At 39.7% G+C, this 22,006-nt stretch overlaps 1 protein-coding gene across 1 annotated transcript in view; it reads left to right on the forward strand.

Annotated features, from left to right (window-relative positions):
* The window catches only part of ADAMTSL3 (ADAMTS like 3), a 343,828-nt gene that overhangs the window by 176,384 nt on the left and 145,438 nt on the right, over nucleotides 1-22,006 (forward strand). The window contains exons 7-8 of the mRNA XM_021680458.1: nucleotides 5,378-5,452; nucleotides 12,085-12,242. Of these exons, the coding sequence (XP_021536133.1) occupies nucleotides 5,378-5,452; nucleotides 12,085-12,242 (233 nt within the window). The remainder of the gene's footprint in view (nucleotides 1-5,377; nucleotides 5,453-12,084; nucleotides 12,243-22,006) is intronic.

A 22,006-nucleotide genomic window follows, 5' to 3' on the forward strand; every position in this document is an offset into this window, starting at 1 on the left:
TTGCATTTCCCTAATGGCTTGTAATGTTGTGAATCTTTTCATGTACCTATTGGCTTTCGGTATATCTTCTTTGGCGATATGACTATTCAGGTCCTTTGCCCATTTTAAATTGGGGTTTTTGTTTGTTTTGCTATTGAGTTGTATGAGTTTGTTCTAAATTTTGGATATTAACCCCTTATCAGATATATGCTTTGCATATATTTTTTTCCATTCCATAGGTTGTCTTTTCACTTTGTTGATGGTTTCTTTTGCTATGCAAAAAAACGTTTTAGTTTGATGTAGTCCCATTTGTTTATCTTTTATTTTGTTGCTTGAGCTTTAGGTATTATATCAAAAAAATCATTACCAAGACCCATGTCAAGGAGCTTGTATTCCTATGTTTTCTTCTAGGAGTTACATGGTTTCAGATATTACATTTAAGTCTTTAAACTATTTCAAGTTAATTTTTGTGAGTGGTGTAAGATATGGGTCCAGTTTTATTTTTTTACATGTGAAAATCCAATTATTCCAGCATATTTATTGAAGAGACTGTTTTTTCTCCATTGAGTATTCTTGGTTCCCTTATCAAATATTAGTTGACGGTATGTGCTTGGGTTTATTTCTGGGCTCTTGATACTTTTCCATTGGTCTATTTTTTCGTTTTTGTTATGACATACTACACTTCAAAAAAAAAAAAGATTTAGTTATTTGAGAGAGAGGGAGCAAGCAAGCATGACGGGGGAGGGGCAGAGGGAAAGAGAGTCTTAAGCAAACTCCGTACTGAACACAGAACCTGATGGGAGGGGGGGGGGGGGCTGGATCTCATGACCCTGAGATCACAACCTTAGTTGAAACTGCCAGTTGGACACTCAACTGACTGTGCCACCCAGGTACCCCAACATTCCACATGTTTTAATAACTGTAGCTTTTCAAGTATAGCTTGAAAGCAAGAAGTTTGATGCCTCCTGCTTTGTTATTCCTTCTCAGGATTTCTTTGTCTATTTGGAGTCTTTTGTAGTTCCCTGTAAATTTTAAGAGTATTTTTCTACTTCTGTGAAAAATGTTACTAGAAACTTAATAGGGATTGCATCAAATCTATAGATGGCGTTCGGTAGTATTGATATTTTAACAATATTAATTCTTCCAAACCATGAACATAAGATATCATAAGATGTTTATATTTATATGTATCTTCAATTTCTTTCATCACTGTCTTGGAGTTTTCAGAGATCTTTCACCTCCTTCATTAAATTTGTCCCTAAGTATTGTTTTTGATGCTATTGTAAATGGGATCAATTTCTTTTTTTTCCCAAAAGATTTATTGTTAGTGTATAGAAATGCTGCTGATATTTGTATGTTAATCTTACGTTAACTCTTTAGGATTTTCTATACAGTTGACTCTTGAACAACAATGAGTTTGAACTGCATGGGTCTACTTATATGTGGATTTTTATTTTTGATAAATCCAGTCCAGAACTGTAAATGTATTTTCTCTTCCCTATGACTTTCTTGAAAACATTTTCTTTTCTTTAGCTTACCTTATTGTAAGAATACAGTGTATAATACATACAACATATAAAATATGTATTCATCAGCTTACTTTATTGTAAGAATACAGTGTATAATACATATAACATATAAAATATGTATTCATTATGTTATCTGTAAGGCTTCTGGTCAATAGTAGGCTATTAGCAGTTAAGTTTTGGGGGAAGTTATATGCAGATTTTTGATGGCATGAGTGGTTGATGCCCCTAACCTCCATATTGTTCAAGGGTCAACTTTATAAAAAATCATGTGATTTGCAAATAGAGACATTTTTACTTCTTCTTTTCCAATTCTGGTATCTTTTATTTCTTTTTCTTGCCTTATTGCTCTAGGTAGGACTTCCAGTACTGTGTTGAATAGAAGTGGTGAGAATGGGCATCTTTTTCTGTTCCTGATCTTAGAGGAAAACCTTTCAACCTTTCACCATTCACTATGATGCTGGCTGTGAGCTTGTTATATATTACCTTTAATATGTTGAGATACATTTGTTCTATGCCTAATTTGCTAAGAGTTTTTATCATGAGTGGATGTTGAAGTTTGTCAAATGCTTTTTCTGTTTTTATAGAGATAATCATAGGGTTCTTTTCTTTCATTCTATTAATGTGATGTATCACATTGATTGATTTGTATATGTTGAACCATTCTTGCATCCCAGGAAATAAATCCCACTTGATTATGGTGAATGATCATTTTAATGTGCTATTGAATTTGGTTTGCTAGTATTTTATTGAGAATTTTTGCGTCTATATTCATCAGGGATATTGGCCTGTAATAGATTTTTTGTTCTTGAAGTCTTACTTGACAATTTACAAATAATGGTATTTAAAATTTTTTCTTTCTAACATATATTCCTATAAGTTATTTATTTTCTAATTACATTGAATAGCATAAGGATCTCCAGAAGAGCATGGAAAAGATGGTGATGATAATCCTTGCTTTGTTACTGTGATGGAAGTAATTCTAATGTTTCACCATGAAGTCTGCTCATGGCTTCTTACTCTTTATCAAATTGGGGCTGTTTCTTTCTATCTTTGGCTTTAATAGGAATCTTATAATGTATACTGAATTATATCAGACACCTTTTTATATTCATTTAAATGATCATAATGTTTACCTTCTTTGATCTGTTAATATAACCAGTTACATTAACAAGTTTTATGTTGTCAGTAATTCATTTTTAGAATATATTCTGTTTACTCATGATGTATAATTCTTATAGAATTCTGGAATTAATTTGCTGTATTTTATTTATTATTTTTATATATCCATAGTCATAATTAAGATGTGGTTCATCTGTTAATTTTTGTGCTCTCTGTGTTTGGTTTGGGTATCTGAGTTATTTTAATTGTACATTTCTGAGAGCCTTTTAGTTTTCTTTTTATGTGCTTACCTGTTACTTAAGATTTTGCAAAACTCATCCAGTAAAACTTTTGGGCCCTGATCCTTTTTTTTTTTTTTTTTCCATTTTCTATCTTCTTTTGTAAAAAATGTTTTTAGCTTTTGAATATTGTATTTGAAAAGTAACTCATCAGTACATTGTCACTATACAAAACAAAAAATACAGAACTATGTTCTTCACTCATTCCTAGAACTTTCATTTCTTTTCCAAGAGGTAACTGCTGTCAAAGATTTGGTGAAAACTTCATGAATTTAAAGGATTAAATAATTAAAATCCCACTCTGTTATCTACTGATAGGCACTTGCACACTGCTATGCATTTTCATATTATTGTGTGTATACAATGTTATTCAATGCATTTACACACAATATGAAGTATTATATACATGTATATATTGCTATAAATAACATATGCATGAAAATGCAATATTAAACACATGTACTTTACAATGAGTTTATGCCTTATGCATTTTTTAATGTGGTAAAATATGCATAACATACAATTTACCATGTTCATCATTTTTAAGTGTATAGTTCAGCAGCATTAAATACATTCACATTGATATACAACCATTACCACAGTCTGTCTCCAGCTTTTTTCATCTTGCAAAACTGAAAGTCTGTACCCACTAAACAAACAAGAACTCTCCGTTGTCTCCTACCCCAAGCCCTGGCAACCACCACTCTACTTTCTGTCTCTATGAACTTGACTGTTCATACAAATGAAATTATACAGTATTTATCCTTTTGTGACTGACTTATTTCACTTAGCATAACATCTTTGTGGTTCATCCATGTTGTATAGCATGTGTCAGAATTTCCCCTTTTTAGGGCCTAATAATGTTCCATTGTATATATGTACCACATGATAGCGTCCCACTCATCTGTTGATGGACACTTGGGTTGTTTCTACCTTTTGACTATTGTAAATAATGCTATGAATATGGGTATACAAATATCTCTTTGAATCTCTGCTTTCAATTCTTTTGGGTATAAACCCAGATGTGGAATTGCTGAATCATATGGTAATTCTGTATATAATATTTTGAGGAATTGTTTTCCATAGTGGTTGAACTATTTTATATTCCCACCAGTGGTTCACAAGCATTCCAATTTCTTCTCATCCTGAGGATTATTTTTGTTTTGTTTTTTTGATAATGGCCATCCTAATAGATGTGAAGTGGGATTTCATTATGGTCTTATTTGCGTTTCCATGTGTTGACTGTGCTTTTTGGTATCATATCCAAGAAATCATTGCCCATATATATTGCTTTTTAACTTCCTTTTTTGTTCATCAGTATGTATGTTGGCTTTCTTTCCACATCAAGTCCTATAGCTTCTTATCATTACTTTTGCCAGACGTAGAGTATTCTTTAGTACAGAAATGTAATTGTTTGTTTCAGCTCTCCTATAATGGTGGACATTTAAATAGTATCCATTGTTTTGTTTTGTTTTTTTTGCATGTATGTATGCATGTATATATTTTGCATGTATGCATGTATTTTGCATGTATGTATGTTAGGAACAAACAGAAAATTTGGAAAGAATATTTATCCAAATGTTAGAAGTGATGATCTCTGGGTAGCAGGATTAGAAATAGTTTTACTTTATCTTCTTGCTTATTTGCATTTTTAATTTTCAATAATAAACGTATTTTTATCTAATAAAAACTTATAAACAAGTCAGCAAACATAGTAACATCCTTTGATCCAACAATTTTGCCCCAGAATTTATCCAAAAAGTTTGTTCTCTCTAAGTTAAACAAAAACAACATCTGCTTGAAGTAGTTCATATCATTGATAATATGCTAATACCATTTAGTAACAGGCTTAATGTTCAAATTGGGGACTACTGGGGTAAAATTTTATATATGAGTCTAGATTATTATGCAGCCATGAAAACTAATTTCAGAATGCATAAAAGCAGGAAAGGAAAAACCTCTCTGAAGACTAGGATTGCCCCAAGATAATGATCTAGGCCAGGGATCGTCAAACATTTTTCTGTGTAGGACTAGATAGTAAATAGATTAGGCTTTCTGAGCCCTGTTGTCTTGGTTACAACTACTCAACTCTACCTTTGGGTAGGGTAAAGCAGCCTTAAGTGAATGGGTGTGGCCAGACTTGGCCCCAGGAGCCCTAGTTTGAGCACCCCCCCCAACTTCCCATCAAAGCACGCGGTTGAGGGCTGGGGGAGGAAGGCAATTGAGATGGTAGGCCAGGGAATTCATTTTAAACTTTCCTTTAATGTTTTTTTTAAAATGCTTTTAAGTGAAATTATGAGTAGTATGAATATGCCTTATACACACAGTAGGTGCTTTCCAGAGATTTCTTGACTCTGAGGCGAAGTGTAGTTAAAGAACCCTTTGCAAATGCTTCCATTTTGATTGACTTGCTTATCTTGATAGACCTTTCCAGCATAAGTTTTACTACATTTGTCTTGCATTCTTTCCTAGGGGAAGAAAATGTAATTGCTGTCCCTCTGGGAAGTCGGAGTGTAAGAATTACAGTGAAAGGACCAGCGCATCTTTGTAAGTACAATTTAATCCTAACATGTCTTTATTTCCTGATAGTTTATTTAGCCAACAAAAAAAATCTTTCTTTGTGTTAATGGGTAGGTAGGAAAATATCTCAAGGATTTTGCCAACCACCGTGAAATCATCTGTATCACTAGGGAATGATCAATACCCTGAATTTTTCTGTTCTCATGCCCCAGTGTTTGGAAATATACCAGTTTGGGATTAATCTCCTTGTGGGAGAGGAAATCAAGTTGTATGGGAAATAAACTATTTTTATGGGGAGAATAGAATAGTATTCAAGAGTTTTCTGGAGATTTCAAAAGTTTGGGACAAAAAATTTTTTTAAACACAGAACCATATCAGTGATTACAGCTGAAAAGTATAAGCTTTGTTGCCAACACATTGCAACTTCAGGTCCAGGGGCAGCGAAAATAAACACTGGTTTCCCAGAATATGGAGTTTGAAATGATAGAAGATTGCCACTATATTGTTTCTTTGGCCAAAGTCAGATGGCATCTCCTCTTTGTTTTTTGGTCTCTTAGGACCTAACAGAACAGGAAATAGCGGAGTTTGTCTGTTTCTTTCCCAAGGTCTCCTTGTGGCCAGGGATAGGACTTTCTTGGTCTCTTTCATAGGCGAATGCGTCTTTGCCAGGACTGGTTCCCTGGCCTTGAAGAACCTTACTGAGTTCAGCCATCTCTTTCCATAAAAGTGCAAAACAGTACTTATAACTATTCTAAATCTACGCAAATCAAGGTCCAGTGGATCAAAGTGCTACACAGATTGCCCCCCTTTTTTTTTCTGAGCCACCATCCTAGATTTTTGACTTGTAAAATTTTCTCTGGGCCACAAGCAACATATTTTTGGTAGCTTTCAAGTGTGTGTGTATCTGTGTGTGTGTGTGTATTTGCACATTTTGAATTCAGTAGTAATATTCCAACCAGAAATGTTCTTTGAGAAAAGTTTATGTCAAAACATTTAAGTAAAAATGTTTAAGATCACCAATAATGTAGATTAAAATCTTGAAAAAACAAGAAATTCTGTAGTACATTATGATCTCAATCAGAGAAGCAAGAGAATATCTTTGGGGCAGTAAGGGTGAACCATTGTTTGAAAGTCTTTTATTTTATTTTTTTTTACCCTTCACTTTATTTTATCAATTATGACTAAAAGGGTGTGACCAATTTTTTTTTTTTAACTAAAATACTAAAATGTTTACAGTCCTGTGATTGTCACTGTATTCAAGGCTTTCTCTGTAAGGAAACATCAAAACATTTTCTAAGCATTTTAAAATGGCTTAAACCTTCATCCTTATAAATGTGAACTTGATTTTTGAAAACAGGTAAAAAACATTGAGATCCAAATTTTGTGAATCATTTGAGGGAATCACATTGGAACATACAGTTTGGAATTCAAAAATACAAAGCCCTGAATCTTAATAGTAGCGTTACTCATGATAACTGTAAGGTGAAAAAAAACCCAAATGCCATCAGCTGATGGACGGATAAATAAAATATAGCATATGTAGAATATTATTTAGCTAAAGCAGAGAATGGAGCACGACACACTCTACCACATGGATGGTCCTTGAAAACATGATGCCGTGTGAAAGAAGCCAGATGCAAAGGCCACATATGATACCATTTATATGAAATGTCCAGAAAAAGCAAATCTATGGAGACAGAAAGTAGCTTGATGGTTGCCTGGGGCTGGGGGAAGTCGGGTTGGTGGGGAGATGGGGGCATGACTGCTAGCGGGTATAGGGTTTCTTTTGGGGTTGACAAAAATGTTCTAAACTTAGATCATGGTGATGTTTTCACAACTCTGTGAATATACTGAAATCGTTAAACTGGGTTATATATGGGCGAATTTTATGGCACGTGAATTTTATGGCATATCAAAAAGATGTTTAAAAAAATATTCAGTGACTGGGCCCAATTTTCTCAGGATGCTAAAGGCAATTCCCGAAAATTCAGCTCCAAAATTAGGTTTGTAAGTTCCAAAACCAAAATATATAGACAGTAAACAGAATAAGCAAAGATGAATACTTGGAGGCAAAATATTCATTTACATGCAAATATGTTCTGGCATATTAAACATAACTTTATAGTCAAAACTGGCACTGTTCCAAGAACAGTGCTCAAAAATGTTCCCATTTATCCAAAGGTGACAGAACTGTTGCTTGGAATATTTCTCCACTGAACCATCTTGCAGTTGGCTCTGGAAGGGTTCCCGAAAGTTATCCTTCTCTGCTGATGAATAGAACCGGCTTCATTTATAAAGGGTTTAGTTAACATTTCTGAACATCTAAATATAGAAATGGTTTTATTTTCTTGATTTATACAACTGTTTTCTTAATTTTTTATTTGAAACAAAGATATATTCCTGAAATAAAGCTTACTTTGCTGTAATAAATCATTCTTTTGAGATCTGTATTAACTACAAGCCTCCAAAAGGCTGCATAATGAAGAACTGAGAACACCCAGGAATGTTAATGTCACTCTCTTTGCCGTGGAATGGAATGTCTATCTTACCTATTGCCTAGAGGGGTGTAGATCCTAAATTTCCAGTCCTGTCCCATGCCTGGCCCCAGCATTATCCCAATTGCCTCGTCCCAAATTTCCCTAAAACTTAAAAAATGGAAGCCCTAAGAGGATTCCCGCAAAAGAGATTTTATTGTAGCAACACATCAGGATTAAATGGGTTTGATTGCAATAGACTTGAGAAGCCAAGACACCATTAACTGAAAACCTCCCTTATTGATAGGGAGAATCATTTTGTTGTTGTTCTGGGGTTTTTCTTGTCCTCTGAGGTCCTGTTGATGACCATATACAGACATATACAGTTGACCCTTGAACAATGTGGGGCTTAGGGGTGCTGACTCCTGCACAGCGGAGAATGTGTATAAAACTTTTGAATCCCCCAAAACCTTTTTTTCAATAGATTTTATTTATTTATTTGAGAGGGAGACCGTGCGCGCATGTGTGCGCAGGGGGAGGGGCAGAGGGGGAAGCAGACTCTCCGCTGAGCAGGGAGCCCAACATGCGGCTCGATCCCAGGACTCTGGGATCATGACCTGAGCCGAAGGCAGACACTTAACCAACTGAACCACCCAGGCGTCCTGACTCCACCCCAAAACTTAACTGCTAACAGCCTACTGTTGAGCAGAAGCCTTACTGACAACATAAACAGTCAGTTGACACGTATGTTGTATGTTATTTGTATTGTACACAATATTCTTACAATCAAATAAGCTAGAGAGAATAAAATATGATAAGAAGGTCATTAAGGAAGAGAGAGTAGGGGCACCTGGGTGGCTCAGTTGGTTAAGCGACTGCCTTCGGCTCAGGTCATGATCCTGGAGTCCCAGGATCGAGTCCCACATCAGGCTCCCTGCTCTGCAGGGAGTCTGCTTCTCCCTCTGACCCTCCCCCCTCTCATGTGCTCTCTCGCTCTCATTCTCTCTCTTGCAAATAAATAAAATCTTAAAAACAAAAAAAGGAAGAGAGAATACATTTACAAGACTGGACTGTGTTTAGGGGGAAAAAAAATCCCTCTATCAGAGGACCTGCCCAGTTCAAACCCATGTTGTTCAAGGGTCAACTCTAAAAATATAAACATAGATGCCTACCGCCCAAAGGACGTGGATGTTGGATCACATGTGCATGCACTGTTAAATATTACTTGACTCTAAACCTCAGGTTGGTGTATATATAAGTGACTTCACTGTGCTGAATGCGTGTTATGTGTTTACCTAGCGATACTTCTGTGGCCTTAGATTCTAAGGAGACCTTTACGGGATGGTTAACAGGAGGCTGTCTCTTCTGAAGGAAGCCTGGGCTGGTACTTCTCCTTCCACTAGAAGCACCAAGACGCCTTCATCGTCTTTATAGTCATCATTTCTTTTATTAACAACTGGGATGGATCAGAATATTTAAAGGCAACATTACAGACTTGAGTTGTGAAGATTTGGGGGTAATTTAAGAGGGCCTGAGGAGGAGAAAGAAGTCAGTAGTGGACAGCAGGGATGAAGGCCCGTACCCTCTGCTTTCCATAGTGGTGGGTGTGTTTATGGGCTTCCGGAGGTCTCCACTCAGCAGGAGCTCTCTTGCTGCAGAAACCACAGAGGGATCCGGGAAGGCTCTGAGAGCTCAAGGACCCTGTGTGCTGATCTCACGAGCCATGAATTATACTTTAACACAACAAAGGATTGCAGTCAAATACAGTAGAATGCTAGAAATTAATAAAACTTAAAAATGTATTTATAAGTCAGTGCATCATCTAGATTGTTGGTTTTCACCAACCCTGTCTGTCACTTATTTTAAGAGGCATAGGCACTAAAGAGAAGCAAATTTACCATCTGCAAAAAATGACAACTTTTGAAAAACTCCACTGGCCCCTGCCTGACCCGGAGATTCATCACACTGGCTTTGTAATCCAGTTGTCAGAATCATTTGTATCAATGAACTCCACTTTCATCAAATCACTCCCCCTGTCTTTATTCACCCACTTCTGAGTCTGACACAGTAGAGGTCAGAGCACCTGCCTTCCACCTATTTTTGCAACCAGTGTTTGTGACCTACAGAGCTGAAGCTTTTTTTGAAATCATTGCAACGAAGACATTTCATCGTAAGCATATGGATAATTGGATATTGGATTTGGATAATTCTTATGCACTTGAAAACTGGTTTTGCTCCTTGAGTTCTCATGTCCTTGCCACTAAAGGCCTTGGATGCTGTCCAAGTAATGGAATAGACTTGACACCAAAACACAAAACACCAGGACCAGACTAACAGAAATGCTGGCCTTTGGTTTGAGAGGGTGGCTGTCCCACTGGTCTTCCCTTCCTCCCAGATTCTGACACCCCGCTGTAGCTCTGCAGCCCAATGGCCCTCAGGACACTGTGGTCCGAAGGCTAATGCCGTGCAAGCACAACCCCAGCACAGAACACTATTTGAATTTAGTCAGCTCATTTCAGACTGAACCTCAGGCTGGAAGCTCTGTGTTTTGCAAGCCTTCCGTGAGGGTGGATTTTGTGCAGCTTCACTCTGTGTCATGATGTGGCTGGAATGCTCGCTGCATCTCCTCCTTTCCTTTAGGGGGATAATCCACCCAGGAGAGGGCCTTCTTACCATCTGCAGCTCCCCATCTCATTTTTACTGACAGCTCACTTTATAACACTCAGCTTTATATCTTCATTGGAACTAGGAGATGAATCTAATCTCACACTTTCCAAAAATCTACTGCAGTCATGGAGATCAGGGCCAACATGGTTGGGGTTTTGTGTGGCTGAGAGTAGCCAGCAGTATTCTTCGACCGCTAATGACTCCTGCAGATCAAGGAGCTCATGTCCAGCGTTTGAGTTTTCCCAGAAAAGTTCCCAGCCTGCCTGTCAGGCATGATCAGGGACGTCTCCTCATGCCTGTTATGTAGTCTGTCCAGGACGCTTGGATTCCTGCAGATGCTCCAGGGGCAGAGCGAAATCAAAGGAAAATAGCCAAGCATAGCTCCGTGCAGATGGCAGCCCCCAGTGCCAGACAGTTTTGTTGTGCTTTATCAGCTTTCCTGGGGTTCGGGTTCTGTTGTGTCCTTTGTTCAGGGTGGTCAAAGAACCATTGAATATCCATAAACCCAAGTGTAGGTTTCAGAGTAGAAGAGGACCCGTAGGATTGTCTGCTCTGACATCACATTTTAGAAACGAGGCAGTGAAAACCCAAGGTTTAGAGATACAGCTGGGGTCAGAAATGCAGGTGCCTCAACCCCTAGCCTTGTTTGTTTTTTTTTTACACAAAAATTGCTTCTCTCAACCTCAGATCAGGTCCACTAAGAATGGTGATATTTACAAAATGAAAGGGAAAAAAAAAAGGGAGGAAAGGAAAATCATTTAAATAAAGTAGGGGTTAAACTGTGGACATTTTTCTGTAGGAGATCTAAAAGCCCTTCTGTTCATATAAAAGCAAATGTGAATAAAGCGATAACATGCGGGACAGAGATCTTTGAGGTGATGTAATATTTCTGTATCTTGATCGCGGTGATGTGTGATAGATGCTGTCGAATGTGGTATGAATGCTCACATTGTACCAATGGCAATTTCCTGGCTTTGATATCATACTCTAGTTACATAAGATGTAACCATTCCTTTGGGTAAAACTGGATAAACAGTATATAGGACCTCTCTACTATTTTGGCACCTTCCTGTGAATCTCTGATTATTTCAATGCAAAAAGTTTATTTTTAAAAAAGCAAATTCAAAATTCATGGTGATTTTGTCTAAATAAAAGACTGGGTTTAAGATCTTCTCAATGGATGATAAAATGAGTAACATATCTTTACCTTGAATAATAGCGGCATCATGAAAAAAATATGAAGAAAGAGACAGTTTCTCTTTCCTCTTATTGTAGAAAGGGCTCCAAAGAGTTGGATAGACCTAATTGGACCTAACCAATGAAGTTAGGACCTAACCAATTTAGCTGTGGACAACTAAAAAGCTTACATATGTATTCCACCAACCTGAGTCAATGTAAACTAAGTGGATATCTTGTTATCATGTTGATATCATACGCTGATATATGTAGTGAATTATATTTTGGAATAGAATGCTTTTAAGACAGCCCTCTCATTTAAATTCTCTTTTTAAATTTTAGTTATTGAATCAAAAACACTTCAAGGAAGCAAAAGAGAACACAGCTTTAACAGCCCGGGAGTTTTCGTCATAGAAAACACCACAGTTGAATTTCAGAGGGGCTCAGAGAGGCAGACCTTTAAGATTCCAGGACCTCTGATGGCTGATTTCATCTTCAAGGTAGGATGAGACTCTTCGTCAGCATCCTGCCTCCGAAGCTCAGCACATCTTGAATTTCCAAAACATTGAGTGTGTTCTGGAGAAAGTCATCAGTAATTATTCCTGCACAGAGCCTGTATCACTGATATTTCCGACGTGGCAGTGGGTTCCTAAACATTGTTCATCTCTCTCCAGTGTCTGCTCCTCAACCCCACTAGTTAAGAAACAGACTTCACTTTTACAGGGGCGAGATTGTTTTCGCATTTGTAGACTTCGGTCGTGTTCAGTTTTATTTATTTTTTTTTTAAGATTTTAAAAAATTTTTTGACGGAGAGAAACAGTGAGAGAAGGAACACAAGCAGGGGGAGTGGGAGAGGGAGAAGCAGGCTCCCCGCTGAGCAGGGAGCCCGATGCTGGGCTCGATCCCAGGACCCTGGGATCATGACCTGAGCTGAAAGCAGACGCTTAAGGACTGAGCCACCCAGGCGCCCCTTGGTTGTGTTCAGTTTTAAACCTCTAGACGGAGTTTGGTGAAAATGGTCCATGGTTAAATGCTCCCCATCGTTAAGCCGGTGCCGTGCACTGTGCGTGCTCTCTCTCTCCTTGCAGAGCACAGCAGAGAAGATGGAGGCCCGACCCTTCCCTTCCTTGTTTCCTCAGTTGTGTCTCATCCCGCGCTCTTGTCGGCCACTGTCACAAAGGACCCTTCTAAGAACTCTTCTTGGGGGTCACCGTGAGCCTTTGTCCCCTCCCCGGGGGAATCTCATCTTTCCCTCAGTCAGTGGACATGAAATGTAGTGGCCGATATATCTCCAAGGTGACACAGTGTGAAAGTTCTTCTGATAAAATTCAAAATACTTCAGACATAAGAAAAGGAAAAGGTGTTTCAGTGGGTCATTTTGTCCCATCCCTTTTTGGAAACTCCTTCCAAATGGAAGTGGAGGAAAGCAAATAGCCCTCATTGCCAGGAATAGAGTTAACTACGCAAAGACCCAACACCTTCAAAAAGAACTGTCTGTGTGCCACATATTCTTTTGTCAAAGGATGTTCCTGGTCCCAGACCCCTGTCCCGTGCTCCCAATTCAGCCTGCAGCGTGGCCAGCCAAGTGATGAGCTGCACAGCATTGTTGGGTTGAAATTTTGAGTTTTAAATGGTCAACCTTTAAAAATCAAGGATTATAACATAAAAATGCCGGGATTTTTTTCCTACTTCTCGTTAAAAATGGGAAGATCTGACTACTAGCTTACCCGTGGTCATAGCAGTAGTTGGCTACTTCCCATCGGGGCACACTGTCTCGTGTGCCGTGGTCCACACTGCCCCTATTGTGTTCCTAACCTTGGAGGCATGAGAGTCAGCTCATAGATGTTGAGGTTGTCATTCAGACATTACCTGCCATTCGTAGACATTTAAGTGACTTCTGCGTCAGACCCTTAAAGCATCTACCTAGTGTTATTCTTGGACGATAGCATTGCGAAAGGCTTTGGGAAGCCAAAGTTGTCATCTGTCTTTCCTTCTATTCTTTCTCTCTGGTGCATTCTTATGCATATGTTCTTCACTTGTTTTATTCCTTTTAGGGTTTTCCCATTTGATTTCCAAGTAGTAACACACACACACACACACACACACAAACTGTATATTTCTGCAGGTGTGTGTGTACACATTTTTTTTTTAAGATTTGGATATACCCCAAACTGCAAACATGAAAAAACAATGCTTCTCTTAGAGGGGTTTGGGGGAGTGATCTTAGCTTTACTTAGAATATTCCAATACTTAAAACAATTCTTAAAGAGAGGAATACAGTTTCCTATATCACTTGCATAATTAAAAATTATTGTACACCTTCTTGTCCAAATGACGTGTTCACCCCTGAACAGAACACATTCCAGGAGCACGTTGCCCAAGTCCGAATTAGTACTGTCTTCTATTTTCCACTCTGGGTTCTGGTTTCCTCAGATTTAATAAACAGTCCTGGGCTTTCACTTCAACCCCCGGGAAGCTTTTGATCTCTCTTGACTGAAAGGTTTTTAAACATATATATCCATCAAAGAAGGTGTTACATACGACTGTCTGACTCACACAGGACTAGAGCCTGATTCTTGTGCCTACAGCCGTTTGCTTTCACAAATGTGCACTTGGTGGGAGAGAATTTGGCAAAATCAGACACTGTGATGAAGCAAGAATGACTCTGATGCTATTTTTTCCCTGACTTATAAGCTTGTCCAAATAATGTGGGTTTCTAGGAAATATACTTTTCCATTGGTTATTTTTCTTTCTCTCGCTCTCTCTCTCTCTCTCTCTTTTTTTTTTTTTTTTGCTGGGAGCTCTGTAGTATGACCCAGCCTGTGTTGTTGCTAAGGTGGGGAGGTTCACTTCCACTCACGTCCTTGTGGCTCATCACACAATCAAGTCACGGCCGTACTTTGAGCGGGAGGTTAAAAGTGCCGGTTGGGTCACCGATGATGGTAAGCCATGTGTCTTGCTGTATCTCTTTCCATTTTCATCAACCAAGAGCAGTTGGTCTAAAAATGGGACACCTGCCTTCAACCCGGGCTGCAGAGTGGAGCCTGGGTCTGCCTGCTCAGTGCTAACGTAGCCCAGTCATGGTGCCCTGAGGGATACTGAGGCACACTCTTTCATTTGGTCATAGATTAGACCTTACTTCATGGACTTTTAATAAACAGACTGTTGAAAAACACTGTCTTCCGACATCGTGAGTGACTTCTGAAGACACCAGTGGGATGTTAGATTCATTTGTGGTGATTGTTCAGATTGTACCAGCCTAGCAATTCACTGCACCAGTGAGACAAAAATTTTTCTCCGACTTTTTCAGAAGCTATATTTTCATGATTGGACCATTCTTGAAAATGGCATTTTTTTTTTCTTCCCAGTGGGTTTCTCATGATAGATTCTTGTTTTCCCGAATGATCTGTTTCTCCTGGATGACCTTTGTCACAGCATTATGGAGTCACGGTATTTTGTGTGAGAGCCCCTGAAGTATTCTTATTTCTCTTTTCAAATGTGTGTATGCTGCCACCAGGTAGCAGTAGAGAGTCTTGATCAAGTCCCTCATGCCGTATGCCCTGTTGATTGGAGGGTATGATAGGCACTGTCTGTTCAGTGAGAATTTACTGAACATCTGCATCTGCAAGTAGATGCTTGTGAATATCAATTTTAAGTATATGCCCATGAGAACAAAATGAAATGGTTTTGGTAAAGACATCTCTTTCCATGGTTCACTATTTTTAACTATGCTGGTAGCTTTCCCTCTCTTTCACAACATATCCATCTTCAGGGAGAGAAAAAAGTTCCTCTTCCTCACGGTCTGAAATCATGCTTTGTGTTCCATATGTCTCTCATCTTTCTCCCGGTCAGCTTTCTCCTGGTCGGATATCTTGTGTGTCTGTAGGAAACTGTTTTCTGATTGCTCTTCCCACTCGTGTTCAGCGAGGCAAGCCTCTGCCTTCCGTTTCCCCCAGCCTCAGCTCTAGGTACATGTTATGTTCTCTCCTCACACAATCTCTCTTTTCTTTCTGGGCGGTTACCATAGCGCATCTCACTGATCCAGGGATGCGAGGGTTTGAAACTGCCTGTTTTCCTTAATCTCAAAGAACGGGCTATAGCCTTGCCAGGTGGTACAGATGGTGACTGAACTTAGACCTTCACAGGAACGCAGCAAGACACGGTTTTTAGGGTCAGTGCCTGTATCAGTTTCCCGAGGCCACTGTAAAGGCACCCTCAGCTGGGTGACTTCAACGACAGACGTGACTCATGGCTCTGGAGGCTGCAAGTCCAAGATCAAGGTGTCAGCAGGATTGGTTCCTTCTGAGGGCTGAGGGAGAGTCTGTTTCATGCCTCACCCCCCAGCTGCTTGTGTCCTCAGGCGTTCTGCCTCAGCCTTGACACCGGCTTCTGTCTGTGCACATCTGCCTCTGCACCAAATTCCCCTTTTTTCTAAGGACACCAGTCCTATTAGATTGGACCCACCCTAATGACCTCACCTTACCTTGACTGGATCTGCGAAGACCCTATTTCTAACTCAGATTATATTCTGAGGGACCGTGGGTTAAAATGTAAGCATTTCTTTTGGAGGGGGGGCACAATTCAAACCGTAAGAGTGCCTAACAGAAAAGCAAATTTACCTATTTCATCGTGCCTCTCAGTCAGAATTCCCTTCAGCCTGAACGTTTGCTCCTAAGCACAGAGGCAGAGATTTTTGAAATCTCACTTGGTATTTGCTGTCATGTGGGCTGTTGAGGGAAGTTTCTTGGTGAAAGCAGTTCAAATACTGTTCTAGTAGTTACCAGAATTCACAGCTAAATTATATGTGTAAACCAGATATACACATTTATGTTCAACTTTTGATTATTAAGGTAGGATCTTCTTCTCCTTCTTTTCCTTCTTCTCCTTCTCCTCCTCCTCCTTCTTCTCCTTCTTCTTGTCCTTCTCCTCCTCCTCCTCCTTCTTCTTCTCCATCTTCATCTTCTTCCACTTCTCCTCCTCCTCCTCCTTCTTCTTCTTCCCTTCTTCTTCCCCCTCCTCCTTCTCCTCTTCATCTTTAGTTTAGACTTTTGTCTTGAGAATCAGACTGATGGAGAGAAATAAGGCTTTTTCTAGCTTGATTCAGCTCCCATCAATGTCAAGGGCCAAGCTCGGAGATTAAGTCTAAGTGTTTCTTCTTCGGTATAGAGGGGATGCCCATTCCCCCATAAGGCTGAGACGTGGACTTCATGTCTTCAGCACCTTGTGTTCAGGAGGAGCGTACCCTGTAGTGAGGGAGCTCAGCAAGGATGTGGGAGGAGATAGGCAGGAGGAGGCAAGGCAGTGAGACACATGTCATGACAGTGGTCACTCTCCAGAGCAGGGAAGCATATTAACTAGGTTTGCCAAAGCAAAGGCAAAAAAGGAGCTTTTGCTCCACTTTTCATCTAGAACCCCAAGAGGAAAATGCCCCGTATGGTATCTACTTCCATAGGCAACAACCTGGGGAAGCCACCTCAGAATGAAATTGGCTTTAATGTCCTGAAATATTTAGCCATGGGTTGAATGTGAGTTCAGCTCCCTGGAGGCTCCCTCAGCCCCCATGTGGCATGGAAGGTATCTGGAAAATTCCCTGTGCTCTTTGCTGGCCAAGCTTGGAGGGGCTGACACGGGGGCAAAATGACCCTGTAGTGGAGAGGTAAAGGTAGAATTTCCATACGTCCTAGTTTGTTCACAAAAGACCCATTTTATGCTTGTGGCCCTGGCTTAATTCTTTCCTTTCACTCTCAAAATCATCCTGGCTTGGACAGGAAAGCATATGGTCTCCCTGGGGAAGGGGCTCTAAGTCAGGCCAGGGAGCGGGCAGGAGTCACAGGCACACCACAGAGAACCTGCAGCACAAGCAGAATGTGGAATGGGCTGGTCACCAGAGGAATCCACCCTCCACTGGCCAGCAAAGAACACAGCTGAGTTCACTGGTTCTGAAGCTCCCTGAGCTCCACAACAGACCTTTTATCACCTCTCGTTGACAAGACTTGGGTCACGTGCTCGCTCTAAACCATTCCCTGGGCATTAGTCCTTGTGGGTGCTTCAAGAAGCAGATGCCAAGACAGTATTAGATATGTGAGACATTTAGGAGCAGGATGCCCTCGAGGAAGAGGCAAGATGGAGCTGAGAGGCCTGGAGAGCCGTCTATCTGCAGGGAAGATCTGACCACAAGTGGAGGAGAGAGGGACGGAAGGACAGTTGGGTTGGGAGCGTCTTAGATTGGAGAGCGGTTCTAGAGAATTCAGCAAGGCTGCAGGGGAGGCTCTGAGCCAGAGTCATCTATCATATGACACAGTGTGTCTGAGGAAATGGCCTGCTTCAGACTCCCTGGGCAGGAGCAGCCCACAGAGAGCTGGACCTGGGATGGGCACTGCCGATCAGGTACACTGTATGCGGTTGTATGAGCGAGAGGTGCATTCTCATTCTCTTGGGGCACACACCTGGTGAGGTAGTTGTGCCTGCCATGATCACATGGGACAGTCAGGCGTTATCGAAGACACATGGGGAAAGAATGAACACCGGAATAAAAGTGAGCCTTTGGCAGGATGGGAAAGTGAAGTGGATATTGGTCAGCAATTAAATGCATCTGCTCCAATAAGTTCATCCTTTATGGAAAACATCTGGGTTTAATGCCTTTTCTTTCTCTTCCTCTTTTTTTTTTTTTTTTTTTTTGTGATAATGGGTGGGACTCAGCAAACCATTTCAGTCCCTCTTAGGCTTATTGATTTATTTAGGGCTTTACTTTTTTTTTTTTTTTAAAGATTTTATTTATTTATTTGAGAGAGAGAGAGAATGAGAGAGAGCACATGAGAGGGGGGAGGGTCAGAGGGAGAAGCAGACTCCCTGCCGAGCAGGGAGCCCAATGCGGGACTCGATCCTGTGACTCCAGGATCATGACCTGAGCCGAAGGCAGTCGCTTAACCAACTGAGCCACCCAGGCGCCCTAGGGCTTTACTTTTGAACCAGTTTTGAAATTTTTATTTTGCTAGAGAAGTATGCACTTCATCTAATTCTTTCAGATTTTTCAAATGTGATCACAGTATTGCCTTATCATTAAAAAAAAAATCTCATTTTACCTGTAACTATGTCTCTTCCATTGGTTCCTTGTCTAATATTTGTTTTGTTCAAACCATTCAAAGATTTGTCTCTGAGGCATCTAAGAACCAGATTTTCATCTGATTAACTCAGAGTTTAAAAACTATTCAATTTATATAAATTTTTATTTTTGTTTCTTTCCTTTATCTTCACATGAACTTATTTTGGTTTTGTATTTTTAGCTTCTAGAGCTCAATTCTTTTTTTTAAAGATTTCATTTTTATTTATTTGACAGAGAGAGACACAGCGAGAGAGGGAACACAAGCAGGGGGAGTGGGAGAGGGGGAAGCAGGCTTCCTGCCGAGCAGGGAGCCCGATGCGGGGCTCGATCCCAGGACCCTGGGATCGCGACCTGAGCCGAAGGCAGACACTTAACGACTGAGCCACCCAGGTGCCCCCTAGAGCTCAATTCTTGATTCATTTTATTTTCAATCTTTTTTTTTCTCTGTTATGTTTTCAGTTTTCCCATACAGAAGCTCTTAATGTTGTAGTGTAAGCTATCAATTTTTAACTTTATGCTTAGACTATTTGTATTTGTATGCTAGGAAATCTGCCCCATTCAGGATCATGAAACTATTCTTCTCTGTTTACTTCTGGAAGACTTATTGTTTTACCTGTCATATTAGGAGCTACAGTCCACCTGGAGTTGATTTTTGCACATGTTGTGAAGTAGAATCATTATCTTTTTCCACATGACTATCCAGTTGACCCAGCACCATTAAGTGAAAAGACAGTCCTTTCCCCATTGTCTTAAAGCCCAAACTATATGTGTGTGGGTCTGTTCCTGGACTCTCTTCTGTTTTATTGATCTGTCTGTGCAGTATCCTTGTAACTTAGTTACTGCAACATTAAAATGAGTCTTGATATTTACTTCTGTAAGTTTCCCCACTTTGTTCTTGAAGATGATCTTTGATATTCTTGACTCCTTGCATTTTCATATCAAACTTTTAAGTATGCCTGTCAATTTTTATAAAATTCTTTTGGATTTTGATTGGAATTGTATTGAATCTCTATATCAGTTTGGAGAGAACTGAAAACTTTCCAATACTAATTTTTCCAATCCATAATTATGGTATATCCATCATCATTCAGTTAAATTGTGTTGTAATTTTCATGGTGGTATAGTCTTTGATTTATGGAATATTTAGAAGTGTTTTATCCAAGTATGTAGAAATTTTCCAGTAATCTTATTATTATTTTATAGCTTAATTCCACTGTAGTCAAAGAACATACTCTATATTATATCAATTTTTTTGAAATCTGTTAAAACTTAATTGGTGGCTCAGAACATAGCAAATATTAGAAGATATGATGCATCATCTTTTGTTGTTGGGCACTGTTCATATGTCACATTGATCATGTTATTATTAATGGTTTTATTAAAAATAATAGCCTACTGGTTTTTGTCTGCTCATCCTAGTAGTTACCATAGGAGAGGTGGTAAAACTGCCACTGTGACTGTACTTTCGTCTAATTTTTTTCTATTCTTTTCAATTTTGAATTATTTATCTTTGAGGCTAGGTTGTTAGGTACATTAACATTTAGAGTCATTACCTCTTCTAGTGACGTGACTGTTTTACCATTATGAAACTATTTTCTTTCAGCATTTCCAAGATAGCTCTCCATTGTCTTCTGGCTTCCATTAATTCTGTAGAGAAGTTAGCTGTCAGTCTTATTTTTATGCCTTCGATGGTAATGTGTCTTTTTCTTTGTCTGCTTTTAAGTGTTTTCTCTTTGGTTTTGGTTTCAGTCAATTTGATTGTGATGTAATTAGTGGCTTTCTTCTTCTTGAGGCTCATGATGCTTCACAACTCTGGCTTGATATCCACCATCAATTTTGGATGATTCTCATTTATTGCCTCTGCAGATACAGTTTCTATCCCATTCTCTGTGTTCTCTTTTTCTGGGACTATGTTTATACCTTTCTCTCTCATGTCTACTTTCTACTTCCTTCTTTTCTGTCCATTTACTGATTCTCTCTTCAAGTGTGTGTAGTCCAGGGGCCAGCAGATCCTGGCCAGCCAGCTAATGACCTATTTTTTGTAAGTGGAGTTTTATTGGGACATAGCCACAACCATTTGTTTACAGATTGTGGCTGCTTTTGCACTATGTTAGACACATTGAAGAACTGCCATGGGGACAACATGGCCTGAAAACTATAATGTTTGCTGTCTGGTTCTTCATGAAAATATTTGCTGAACTGCCGTCTAGTCCACTGTCAAGTCTATCCATTGAGATACCGATTTAAATTATTGTGCTTCATACTTCTAGAATTGCCATTTTATTTATTTATTTATTTAATAAAGATTTTATTTATTTTATTATTTGAGAGAGAGAGAGCAAATGCACATGAGCAGGGGGAAGGGAAGAGGGAGAGGAGCAGGGAGCCCAACTCAGGGCTCGATCCCAGGCATCATGACCTGACCCGAAGGCAGACGCTTAACCGACTGAGCCACCCAGGCGCCCCTGCCACTTTATTTTTATTGTAGCTTCATTTCTAGTGAAATTCTCTGTCTTGTCATTTAGTTTCTTAAGCATTTTAACCATCATATCTTAGCCCAGGCTCTCTAAAAAGCAGAACCCTGGGAGCGAGCCGTGTGCTAACATTGATGTTTTAAGACCCTGGGACTGGTATGGAGTATCGTGAAACAGCATCTGAAGCCAAAGCTAGAGTTGTAGGGGGCAGTGGTGGTATACCCAGGTGTTTAAATTTCTATCAGGTGGTGCCAATACCTGGATGTTCTGTAATTCCATTTATAGTCTAGTGCTCCACCTTTTTTGGTGGTTATTAAATTTTATCTTTTTTGTGTGCCTGGTTATTTTTAAGTTTTGCTATATATAGTAGATGAAAGATTATAAATATAATTTGAGACTGGATTAATTTCTGCTTCTGGAAGACAGGTTAGCAGCCAGTTAACTTCAGCCAACAAGGAATGAAATGATTTGAACCTGGCCTTCATTCCCTTTGAAAATTGGTCAACTTCCAGTTCACACTTTTTCCTAGGATAGAGCTTTTTGGGGTCTCAGGTGGGCGCCTGGGGCATTTACCGGTACCGCCTCAGCTTTGGTGGATCTCGAGCTCCAGGGTTTGCTCTCAGCCACACGAGTCTGATGACAGGTCTGCTCAGCCTCTCAGCCACTCAGTTACCACTTGCATGATGGA

Source organism: Neomonachus schauinslandi, chromosome 9 (assembly GCF_002201575.2).
Source record: "Neomonachus schauinslandi chromosome 9, ASM220157v2, whole genome shotgun sequence".
Classification (NCBI taxonomy): Eukaryota; Metazoa; Chordata; class Mammalia; order Carnivora; family Phocidae; genus Neomonachus; species Neomonachus schauinslandi.